The 12,650-nt window shown below is 39.5% G+C and overlaps 1 protein-coding gene across 6 annotated transcripts in view; it reads right to left on the bottom strand.

Moving 5' to 3' along the window:
• stxbp5a (syntaxin binding protein 5a (tomosyn)) overlaps nucleotides 1–12,650 on the bottom strand; it is a 236,745-nt gene that overhangs the window by 130,232 nt on the left and 93,863 nt on the right. For all 6 annotated transcript variants that reach the window (XM_043696459.1, XM_043696460.1, XM_043696462.1 and 3 more), the window contains exon 7: nucleotides 4,045–4,128. In XM_043696459.1, the coding sequence (XP_043552394.1) occupies nucleotides 4,045–4,128 (84 nt within the window). The remainder of the gene's footprint in view (nucleotides 1–4,044; nucleotides 4,129–12,650) is intronic.

Genomic DNA, 12,650 nt, shown 5'->3' with positions numbered 1-12,650 from the left:
GCATAGCAACAGCTCAGTGCTGATTCATCTAATGTTCTTACATCAATAATTAAGTTACAACATTTTTCCAGGCCAGCTCCTGGCAGAAATCATCAGTCTTCATTCCCTTCTCTTTTACAAAATAAAATCCAAGCTGTTGTTCAAAGTTCAATTCTGAACTTAGGCCCTATGCTCTAAGCCAAAAAGTGAGAAAAATAAAAATATAGCAATGGTCTATTTTCTTATCACTGACCATAGGGAGATGAGACTATTCCCAGTAAAATAATCCAGGTAACTTTCACCCATCCTGATACATTAGTGTCCATAGTTCAGCTTCCACTCAAATTCTGGAGTTGAAGTTGGTTGGACATCAAACACTTGCTGCAGATATATTTGCCATGGATCACAATGGTATACTTGAACACCTGCAGATTGAAATTGTGACACACACTGTGTACTGTCACTCAATGGATTTGATAACAATTTAATGACATTATTCATTTAGGTTGCTTGTTATGTATTGAATTAACTTTACTACCAATGGGTACACTATTTTAAAACTTCAGAATAAATATAGAATTCAAAGTTACTCACTCTTGATGAGTGTGTTAGATTTCACCATCCTGTCTTCAAATTCTCGTTAAACCAGTCTATAAGCTCACCATTGGCTGTAGCCGACTCTGCTCAGCCTGCTTCATCATACCACTGACTGCAGAACACTCTGCTTCCCCCAGACACTGAGGACTGGCCACTCTCCCCAGTCTGCTTCTCCCGCGACACTTATTGCGGGCCACCCTGCTCATGCTACTTCACTTTGACAAACTGTGGTCTGCCTGACAAATCTGGTAGAATTCTTGGAAGTAACAAGCAGGTTAGACCAAAGAGAGCCAATGGATATTATTTACTTGGACTTAAAGAAGCCTTTGACAAAGTGCTACACAGATGGCTACTGAGTAAGATAAGGCCCCATGGTGTTAAAGGCAAGGTGCTAGCATGAATAGAAGCTTGGCTGTCTGGCAGAAAGCAGAGAGTGGGGATAAAAGGGTCCCTCTCCGGTTGGCAGCAGATGACAAGTAGTGCTCCACAAGTTTAGTGTTGGGACCACAGCTTTTCACTTTATACATTAATGGTCTAGATGAAAAAACTAAGGGTATTCTGGCCAAATTTGCAGATGATACAAAGGTAAGTAGAGGGTCAGGTGGCAGTGAAGCGGTGGCGAGGCTGCAGAGGATCTGGACAAGTTAGGAGAGTAGACAAAGTGGTGGATGGAGTAGAATGTGGGAAAGTGAGAGTTCGTACACTTTAGTAGGAAGAATAGAAGCATGGACTATTTTCGAAATGGCAAGAAAATGCAGAAGTCTGAAGTGCAAAGACACTTGGGAGTTCTAGTCCAGGATTTTTTCATGGTAAACTTGCAGGTTAAGTCAGTAGTTAGGAAGGCAAATGCAATGATGGCATTTGTTTTGAGAGGACGAGAATATAAAAGCAGGCATGTACTTCTGAAGCTCTAAAACGCTCTGGTCTGACCACATTTGTAGTAGTGTATGCAGTTTTGGGCCCCATATCTCAGGAAGGATGTACTGGCCCGGAAGCATGTTCAGAGGAGGTTCACAAGAATGGCCCCAGGAATAAAAACTTTAACATGAGGAACGTTGGAGGGCTCAATCTACATTCAATGCGTTTAGAAGGACGAGGTGTATCTAATTGAAACTGGACAGAGTGGATGCTTCCATTGGATGAGAGACTAGCACCAGAAGGCACAGCCTTTGAGTAAAAGGAAGATCATTTAGAACCGAGATAAGGCGAAACTGCTTCAGCTAGATGGCAGCGAATCTATGGCCATAGAAGGCTGTGGAGACCAGGTCATTGAGTATATTTAAGACTGAGACAGATAGATTCTTAGGGATTAAGGGTTAGAGAGAGAAAACAGGAGAAAGGGGTTCAGAAACTTATCAACCATGATTGAATGGTGGAGCAGACTTGATGGGCCGAATGGCCTAATTTCTGCTCCTATGTCTTATGGAGAACAGGCCAATCTTCCTACCCTGCTTCACTGCAATTATCAGAGGTGGGAAGAATAAAATGGATTGGAATAGAGAGCTGGTCTCTCAAAAATATTCATAGCAATATGAAAATTAAAACACTGAGAAGTGCCCAGCCTGTTCATTGTAATGTTTTTAAAGGCACAAAATAAAGGAATAGTTATATCTGAAAGTTCCTTTTGATTATACATCTCTTATTACAAGAACAGATATGTCCAAATTAAACTGGTGGATATAATGCTCTATGGTAGCCCATACAAAGTCCATAAATTGAGCAAACAGTGATCAGAGAGGTACATCTGGGGTCGAAACACATTCCTCCACACCAGCAGCGTTGAGCAAGTGATTGAAAATATGACCAAAAGCACGACTGCTGTTTTTCTGGCCTCACAATTGGATGTTATAGCATTCCTACATTTGGACCCTGCAGTTTCTAGTTGAGATTTAATACTTTAGGACAATAGCATTTCAACACAGCTTGCATTTTTCTGATTGGGAATACTCAAAGTTTGCTTCTATATAATACTCTTTACAGTCTGATCCTATCTCTGCCTACAGCAAGAAGCAGATGTTCTAAAGGAATGATAGCAATGCAAGAGAGCTTCTTACATTTCATTTTGATTTATCTGAGTTATTTTCTGACCGCAGCTAGTCTTAAAGTCATCTCCCAACAATTATAAGTAAGTTCATAGTTTGTTTCTTGGAGGGCAAAAAAAAATCAATCTGAAGGTTTACCATGTAGTTGATGCCAAATGTTATTTCATGATGTTCCAATGAAGAATCTTAATGTTTTGTATGTCAATATTGCTGTATAAATACAAAGTTCCTCTTGTTAAGTAGAAATATGAATGGTCACCAATTACTGGTTTGAAAAATCCTGGAGAAATCTACTACTTAGAGGAGAAATAAAAGTGAAATTTAACAAACTGAACACTTCACCTGTTACTTATTTCAACATTGTAATAATCCACATTATGGCAACTCAAACCAAAAGAAAAGGAAAATAATTTGTCAGCACTAGTGACCAGAGCTTGGAAACACTGACAGACTCAATGAAGATGTTTTTAAATAGGGGAATTGCGCAGATGTCAAAGGGGTAGGGGTTGTAATTGGAAAATCATATTAAAGAACGATGTGTGTCAAATATAACTGACATTACGGTAATTCACATCATAAAGACTAAAGAGGAGTTTGCATACAAAAGGACATAATAATTTTAGCATACAGGTGTAAGCAGTGAAAACCCAAACTCACTTATGTTTTTGCATGTATAAAAATGTAAAGGCAATCATCTAAACATCTATCAGGACTTTCAAAACACCCAACCCTGGACCAAATGCATTACGATAACAAAAGCTTTTGTACAACTTCTATGGAGGTTAATCTGTAAATCTGAAGAGAATTGGAATGGTTTATCCCTGATATTTATTGATGAAAAAAACCCAAAGAATTGTAAATACTGAAAATCAAACAAAAACAGTAATTGCTAGAAAATCTCAGCAGGTCTGGCAGTCTCCATGGAAAGAAAACGTTCTTCAGAATGGGATTTTGTTTCGGATATTTATTAGGCCATTCGCTCTTGAAATGTGGTCAAATTTGTCAGTCTTTCTTCTATCTTCCCCAAAATCTTGAGCAATATTTAAATAAAATTACATTACTACCTGATGGAAGACTCTACGAACAACCTCAATAAATAACTGTTACAGACAAGGGTTTCCAACGTTCAGCAGATTTGAGATTTGACATTAAGATTCAAAATGGTTAGAATAATTCAAGGTTCAAAGGTTAGAAGCACAACAAAGTACTTTCTTGCTGGTCTAAAAGGGATACACTTATTACGACTGCCATACTAATCGAAAATAATCCATAGTAGACTTCAAATAAGCAGAGACAGGTTTAACATGCAGATCCACTCACGTCAAGGAAATGCACATTGTTTGCAAGCATTCAACAAGACTGCAATGAGAATTCTAATAATCCTACTTATGTCGATGCATTTGCATTCAGTCAAAGCATTATTTACCTCATCATAGCTGTATCTGTACTCTCCTTTCTTTGATTTAAGGTCCCACAACACCAGAGTTCCGGATTCGAAACCAATTAACAGCTGCAGGGACAGAAATGACAAAATGAGTCAATTCTATTTTCTACTGTTCAAATCCATCACCTCTCATATTAACACAGATTCCAGGCACGAGGGTTCAATGTTTGTCCCTAATGCCCCAGGCTGGGGAGATTCTACACACCTGAATTTACCACCAGATTACTATGTTGCCATTAAAGTTACTAAAGCACAGGGGAGCAGATAGATCCCTTGAACTGCCCATGTTCACTGGGCAAGTTTACTAATAAATGAAGTACTGGACTGTTAGCACCTACAGAATAAGTCACCAACTGACATCCTCTGAAGAGACCAAATGAAGAATCTCTCTTTGAAAGGAGCTCGGTCACTGTGCCATCACTCCTCCTCTAACTTTAATTCATGAAGGTTTCTTTCTTGCTTCTTCTTTAACATATATGGCTAATTGAAAAAGGAAATAATTGGGTAAAGCATCCTGGCTTGCAACCAGCAGCTTATTTTCAATTTCATTTCAATTTCAACCAAACAAGATGAACAAGACACCAACACTAAGGTCAACTCAAAAACTGCTCTGCTCAGTGTGATATCTACTGAGGCAACTTTAATTTGAAGACAGCTAACCAGGGATGGTGCCAAAGAATGTCTCAGGTAAAGAGTGAACCGATACATTCAATTTGCAGGATTAGTATACTGCAGAAAAATCAATTCCAATGAAGTCAAAATAGATCATTTACTTTTAATTGACTTCACGGAGCCTAAAAGGATGCAGCAGTGAAATTAATGAGACTAGAGATCTCTGGAAATTGAAAGAGAAAGATGTTAGGTGTATAAATATGAATATCTAAATAAGCAAAACACCATAATAAAGCAATTCCAGTAGAATAGTGAACAGTTGTGTACACATTAAAAGAGTGAATAAACTCCATCTGACCTACCCATCTCACTGTGAAAGGTCAATGTCCTAAAATGCCAACTCTATTCCGTTTCATATGCACTACCAGGCTTGCTGACTTTTTCCAGCAGGTGTGTTTTTACAGCACTTTGTCACAGAAGTTTCACTCACTCATGATGGCTTATTTACCTCCTCACGGTAATCTTTACGTACCATTATAACACATGCCCAAGAGAAACAAAGTCCAAACTATCAAATAGCATGCTCAGTAAAAGTTTCACTTCAACAAGAGGCTGCTCAGCAAGTCCCCTAATTAGAGAAAATAAATTAAGAAAAATGAGTGAGGTAGGTAATTTTGAGAAAATCTGAGTACAATCACCTCTTAACCAAATGAGGGGACAGGGAGTACTTTGTTCAGATAACGGATTGTTTGGATAACTGATAACGTTGTTACAGGACCTTGAGATCATGTTCAGATAATCTGAAATTTGGATAATTGATGTTCGGATAACCAAGGTTGTTCTGTACTACATTTTCCCCAAATATGGAGGGTTTTTTTCTGGTAAGGATATCATGGGCTATGGAGTTAGGGTGGTAAAATAAGTTCAGGTTCAGATTAACCATATTGAAACGGAAACAAAAACAGAAATTGCTGGAAATACCCAACAGATCTGGCAGCATCTGTACAGAGAAGGCAGAGTTAATGTTTTGGGTCCAGTGACCCTTCTTCAGAACACTCGGTAGCTCTGTAAAGGTTGGTGTTTATGGAGAAGATGGGGTGGGGGGGAGGGGAGAAGTGGGGAGGAGAAATGATAGGTGGACACTGAACCCAAAGAGACAGAAAAACAGCTGGACAAAGGAGTGGGTCAAGGTCAGCCTGGGAGGATACGTAGCTGCTAATGGAGACCATTAGTGGTTGCAATGGGTTGTTTATGGAAGCAGCCCAAATGATGACAAGGTTGGGATAAGGACATGGGAGAAGGTGCTCAAACCCTAAAATTGTTGAACTCTATATGGAGTCCACATGACTGCAGAGTTCCCAACTGGAAAATGAGGTCTGTACTTCCAGCTTGCACTGAGCTTCACTGGAACATTGCAGTAAGCCTGAGGCAGAGATGTTGGCCATGGAACATGATGGTGTATTGAAGTAGCAGGCAAATGGAAGCTCAATCTTTTTTGTGGACAGAAAGTAGGTGTTTTGCAAAGCTGTAGTTTAGAGGAGACCACATTGTGAGAAGCAAATACAGTAGACTAGGTTGAGTGAGGTACAGGTAAGACACTGCTTCACTTGAAAGGTGCATTTGGGCTTTTGGATACTGAACAGAGAGGAAATAAACGGGCATGTGTTACACCTTCTGCAATCACAGAGGAAGGTGTGTGGGGACGTGTTAGGAGTGAAGGAGTGGACCAGGGTGGCCAGGAAGGAACAGTCCCTAGGGAAAGCTGACAAGGAATGGGAGGGAAGGGGAGGCACCTCACTGGAAGTGAAGGAAATAGCAGCTAATGATTCTATGGATGTGGATGATGGTGGGGCGGTAGATGGGGACAAGGGGGACCCTAACACTGCTATGGGAACAAAGAAGGCCAAAGTGCAGATGGTCAGACCTGCCTGAGGGCCCTATTAACCACAGTGCTGGGCATCCTCTGTTGAGGAAAAAGGTTGACAATGGGGTCACTGAAATGTCCAAGTTGGCATCAAAACAGATTTTATGGAGATAGAGGAACTTGGAGAATGAAAGTGTCTTTACAGGTAAGCAGGGTGTAAGAATATATCAAAGTAACTGTGTGAGTCAGTGGGTTTATAGTAAATGTTGGTGGCCAGCCTATCCCCAGAAATGGAAATAGATGTTGAGGAAAGGAAGAGAGGAATCATGATGAACCGAAAGTGACAGTAAAGTGGAAATTGGAAGTGAAATAAACTTTTCCAATTTCATACAAGAGAGGCCTGCAGCACTGATGTCATCGATTTACCAGAGAAAGACTTGTGGTTAGGGGTTGGAGTAGGACAGTTCCAGATACTCCACAAAGACAGGCATAACTGGGGCCCATGCAGGCACCCATGACTACATCTTTGATCTAAAGGAAGTGACAGGAGTTAAAAGAGAAATTGTTCAGAGTGAGGACGAGCTCAGCCAGGTGAAGGAGGGTGGTAGTGGGGAAGGGGACCCTTTTTCCAAGAAGGAGCAGAGAGCTCCAAGACCATCCTGATAGAAGATGGACATGCAAAGGAATTGCATACCGCTTGCTCAATGCAAGGCTGTATTCAATGCCTGTCCTACATATAAAATTGTTGCTAGTGTACATATCCTATGGCCTCAGATATAACCCTCCTTTTATACTAGCCCCAATCTGACCCACACTGGATTGCCAGCTTGGTTTTGCCACAGAAAAAAGACATGCATTTATGTTGTCTTTTATAACCTCACAATGTTCAGAAGGGGTTTAAGCCAATTAAATGCTTATGAAGTGCGTAGGAAACATGGTAACAAGCACCCTTCAAACAGCAAAGTGATAAATGGTCAGATATTCTTTATGTCCATCTAAGGTGGCAGACAGGGTCTCAGTTTTATCAACATCTTCCAAACATAAGTGTGACAGAATGTCATGAAAGACAAAAAATATAGACATGCTTCTCTTGCATATGACATTCTCAACTCAACTAATGGACGTGTCACAGCAGAGCAATAAAGGTTTTATTTGACACAAGCACTCCAGCTTCCAGAATACAGGAACAAAAATGGGCCATTCAGCCCCTCGAGTCTGTTCCACCAATGAAATCAGTGGACCAACTCCACATAGCTGCTTTTGGCCTATATTCCTTAATAGCTTTGCTTACCAAAAATTGATCTCAGATTTAAAATTAATTATGGATCCCATATCCACTGCCATTTGTGGGAGAGTGTTCCAAACATATATCACCCTTTGTCAAAGTCACACAGCATGGAAACAGATCCTTCAGTCCAACTCACCCAGGCCAACCAGGTTTCCCAAACTAAACTAGTCCCACTTGCCTGCGTCTGGCCCATATCTCTCTAACCTTTCTAATTCATGTATCTGTTCAAATACCTTTTAAATATTCTAACTGTACCTGCCTCTGTGGAAAAAGTTGCCTCTCATGTTTCTTTTAAATCTTTCCCCTCTCATTTTAAACCTATGCTTTCTACTTCTGAACTCCCTTACCCTGGGAAAAAGACCTTTACATGGAGAAAGATTAGGACTGACTGCTAAACGAATCATCTGTCACTCCCACTGTGAACTAAGTTTGAGGGTCATGCTTGCTAACGTTATATGGATTAATTCATTTAGCCACTAATATAGCTGTAGTAACTCAAAACACTTGATAAATCGTCTGTCAGGTTATTGATTAGTGACAGACATACCAGTGCAGGGAACAAATATTGACAAAACTGATGGAGAAACTGTAAGTTGAGTGCCTAACAGAGTAATGATTTTCTGTTACTCTCCTCCTCGACAAAGTTTATTCCAACCATATTACATTTATTCTATCACACCTGACTAGATTATTCTTCTCACATATTACACTCAACCTTGATTTCCAATTTATCAAGAGTGGGAAGTGACTTAAAACATATTGAAGAATTGAATAGCTTCACATGAGGTGCGAATCTATGAAGGTTAATACCACTTTTTGATTTACAGTTCTTGCCTCCTGAACCGCCTCATTCTCCAAAATGTTAAGGAATCTTGAAACATTGTATATTTCTGTAGGAACAAAGATTCTACCTGGATTTCAACTTGTTAGCTGAACTGTCCAGGTTTCAACCCAGCTTCTGCAGAACCCTCCAAACATTTCCACAATAGACTACACTTTTAGCCTCAAAATAACTGCTTTTATTAGTCTGACTCACAGTGAACACCAGAAGTTTTAAGAATTAGATTACACAGATTTATCGGAAACATTTTTTTTCAGTCTCACGTAAAACTAAATTTTATGCATGCATAATCCTTTTTCTTCCACCTGACTGATCCATCCAACTATAATTTCACACTTTGGATATCCAAATTATTCAAAATACACCAAAGTCCATGATTTTCTTCCAACTTGCTTGCATATGGAGACTATTTTAAAATAAAAGGTGCTTAAAAATGCAATTCATTATAATATGACTGAACCCAACTGTGTGGTTTTGAATGGACAATGTGTGGTTAAAGGCAATCTGAGCATATACACTGTACAAAGTGTACATGTGAAAAGTATGTTTTTTTTAAAAAGGGGTCTTAAAAGGAAGCCACAGAGGAAATTTGCAGCTAAACGCCCTCAACTGTGCAAATTTGTTCCACTCACAAAGTAGGAAACATACATAGACATATCCACAATTTGGAATTTAAAAATAATAAATAGAATGTCTTGGCTTAGAGAATGTTTAATTTTACTATATTCGGTATCTTTGCTTCTCTTCTGTCAAACAAAGTCACTGAAAAACTCTTCCAAGTTTAGCCAATTGCACGCAGTCGTATTGTAAATAAAGGCCGATTGTTGCCGGTCTTTGGCAATGGAGAATTAGGGAAATTTTGATAGAACAATACAAGTACTTGATAGATCAATCCAGGAACACTGAACAGTCTTGGTGTCCTTATCTAAAGGTAAGATATATTGGCATTGGAGGTAGTTCACTAGGTTGACTCCGGATATGGAGGGCCGCAACTGTTGTGACCAAGTTTAAGGTCACATTGAGTTCAGATGTTTTGGAATTGTCAACAGGCATAGACTGGCCAGAATTAGATTAGCATTGGGTGTCAGGTCAAATGAGGCTGTGTCAGGTCTTACCAGGATAGTTTTGAGTTGGATCAAAATGGCTACTCTAATTCAAGTTTCAAATACCTTCTTTATTGTACACACCTACGCACCCTGTTATTTCATTAAATTCCTTTATGACTGGAATGAAGTCTGCTGGCAGGTTATTCAAAAATATTGAGGGAGAAGAAAAGCCATACTGGAAATATAGATACATAAAATTGCAAGGAGAAAGATAGGATTCTCCCACATATATGAACTGGAGAATCCTAATAAGTTTTGTTGCATAGAAGGGAAATACTAAGCAGTTTGCATTGTATAGCACTGTTTGTGTAGAGTGGACTCTCTAAATATTTTACAGTAAATTAATTTTACTTTTAACAAACTGCATGAACTTGCACAGAGCCAGGTGCCATAAACAGCAATGAAATAACTGCTCAGAGAATCTGTTTCTGGTAGTGCTTTTGGAGGGCCAAATGTTGGCAAAGATACTAGGAGAATGCTGTACTCTTCATTTAAAATAAAAAATTGGCTAAACAGAAATACTGGACATCAGTTTAAACATAGGCAAAAGTGGGTACTGCAAATGCTGGAGATTAGTGGTGTGCTGGAAAAATACAGGTCAGGCAGCATCAGAGGAGCAGGAAAATTCGACATTTCAGGTAATTCTGGGTAATCAAAGATGGAGGATGGGAAAAATTTCTGGTTTTAACAGACTGCTCTTTTTTGAGGTACTTTAGGTGTTGGACGTGATTTCCTTGAATTCCAAGAGCAGCAATTTCTATTTTATATGCTGTTGCATTGTTTTGGAACTTAGCAGGGGAAAAAAAAAGTCAAAACAACAGCACTTTTAAAAGGGAGAGAGGAATAGACAAAGGAAGCACATGGTGCAGGAGAGAAAGAAACCCACATTGCTATGTGAAACAGCAGTGAACCTGCACAATTACTGCTTTTGCTGTTTGAATTCATATATTGCTGGACATCGGTGTGCGTCTGGGAAAATTAACAAACAGCAAAATTCACAACTAATTTTGCAGGAACCTGTTTGGGAGTGGTCACAGCACAGAAACAGATAAATGAATATTTTACAGTAAGTCTGCAGTAGCGAGTATAGTAGGTTCTTTCTTGATTATATGTTACATTGAGATAGGTCTCTTGATTAAACTTAAAAATATAAGCCATAAGTATTAATTTATCCTGGAGCAGTGTTTTGTAGGGGAATAAGATGATGCTACTTTCTGAGTCTGCAGATTGAAAGCAGCAAAAATGGCCTTTAGTAGATTGAAATGCTCTTCTTTCTGGATTAGTGGTGCTGGAAGAGCACAGCAGTTCAGGCAGCTTCCAAGAAGCTTCGAAATCGACGTTTCGGGCAAAGGGCTTTTTACCTGTTTTTACCTGACATGCTCTTCTTGTCAGATGTGGGATTTGAGGGGGAGTTTACATGTTACTGAGGATTATATCTGTAATAAATGCCATTGGTTGCGAATCCAACAGATCAAATGGATCAGTTGGCGAGACAGTTAGAGGCAATGAGGAATTTACAAGAGCAAAGGGATGTGATAGATGGCAGGTATAGGAAGGGGGGAAAAGTCACAGATACAGTCACATAGATGGGTTAACTGCTCAGGTGAGAATTAAAGGTGAGAAAGGTAGGCAGGTACTGCAGGAGTCTTCTGTGGCTAACCCCATTTCAAACAAGTATGCTGTTTTGGAAAATGTAGGGAGACAGTGAGGAAAGAGATCAATCTGAAACTAGTACAGTTGAGAACAGAAGCGAGTCAAACCATTAGGACAGACAGGGACAAAGCAGAGAACAAGGTGAACTGATAAATTAAACTGCATTTATTTCAATGCAAGGGACCTAACAGGGAAAGCAGATGAACCCAGGGCATTGGTAGGAACATGGGACTGGGATATCAGAGCATTTACAGAAACATGGCTCAGGGTTGGACAAGACTAGCAGCTTAATGTTTCAGGATGCAAATGCTACAGAAAGGACAGAAAGGGAGGTGAGAGAAGGGGGAGTGGCAATTTTGATAAGAGATAGCATTACTGCTGTACTGAGGGAGGATATTCCCAGAAATACATCCAGGGAAGTTATTTGCATGGAAGTGAGAAATAAGAAAGGAAGTATTATAGACCCACTAATAATCAGAGGGAAATTGAGAAACAAACTTGTAAGGCGATCTCAGTTATCTGTTAGAATAATAGGGTGGTAATGGTAGGGGATTTTTAACTATCCAAACATAGACTGGAACTACCATAGTGTTAAGGGTTTAGAAGATTTAGGGTGGAGAGGAATTTGTTATATATGTACAAAAACATTTTCTGATTCAGTATGTAGATGTACCTACCAGAGAAGGTGCAAAACTTGACCTACTCTTGGGAAATAAGGCAGGGCAGGTGACTGAGGTGTCAGTGGGGGAGCACTTTGGGGCTGCCAGCAACCATATTTCTATTAGATTTGAAATAGTGATGAAAAAGAATAGACCAGATCTAAAAGTTGAAGTTCTAAATTGAAGAAAGGCTAATTTTGATGGTTATTGGCAAGAACTTTCAAAAGCTGATTGGAGGCAGATGTTCGCAGGGGGCTGCCAGCAACCATATTTCTATTAGATTTGAAATAGTGATGAAAAAGAATAGACCAGATCTAAAAGTTGAAGTTCTAAATTGAAGGCTAATTTTGATGGTTATTGGCAAGACTTTCAAAAGCTGATTGGAGGCTGATGTTCGCAGGTAAAGGAACAGCTGGAAAATGGGAAGCCTTCAGAAATGAGATAACAAGAATCCAGAGAAAGCATATTCCTGTCAGGGTGAAAGGGAAGGCTGGTAGGTATAAGGAATGCTGGATGACTAAAGAAATTGAGGGTTTGGTTAAGAAAAAGAAGGAAGCATATGTCA

This window comes from Chiloscyllium plagiosum, chromosome 9, assembly GCF_004010195.1.
Source record: "Chiloscyllium plagiosum isolate BGI_BamShark_2017 chromosome 9, ASM401019v2, whole genome shotgun sequence".
Classification (NCBI taxonomy): domain Eukaryota; kingdom Metazoa; phylum Chordata; class Chondrichthyes; order Orectolobiformes; family Hemiscylliidae; genus Chiloscyllium; species Chiloscyllium plagiosum.
This window is presented reverse-complemented; position numbering and strand designations above follow the sequence as displayed.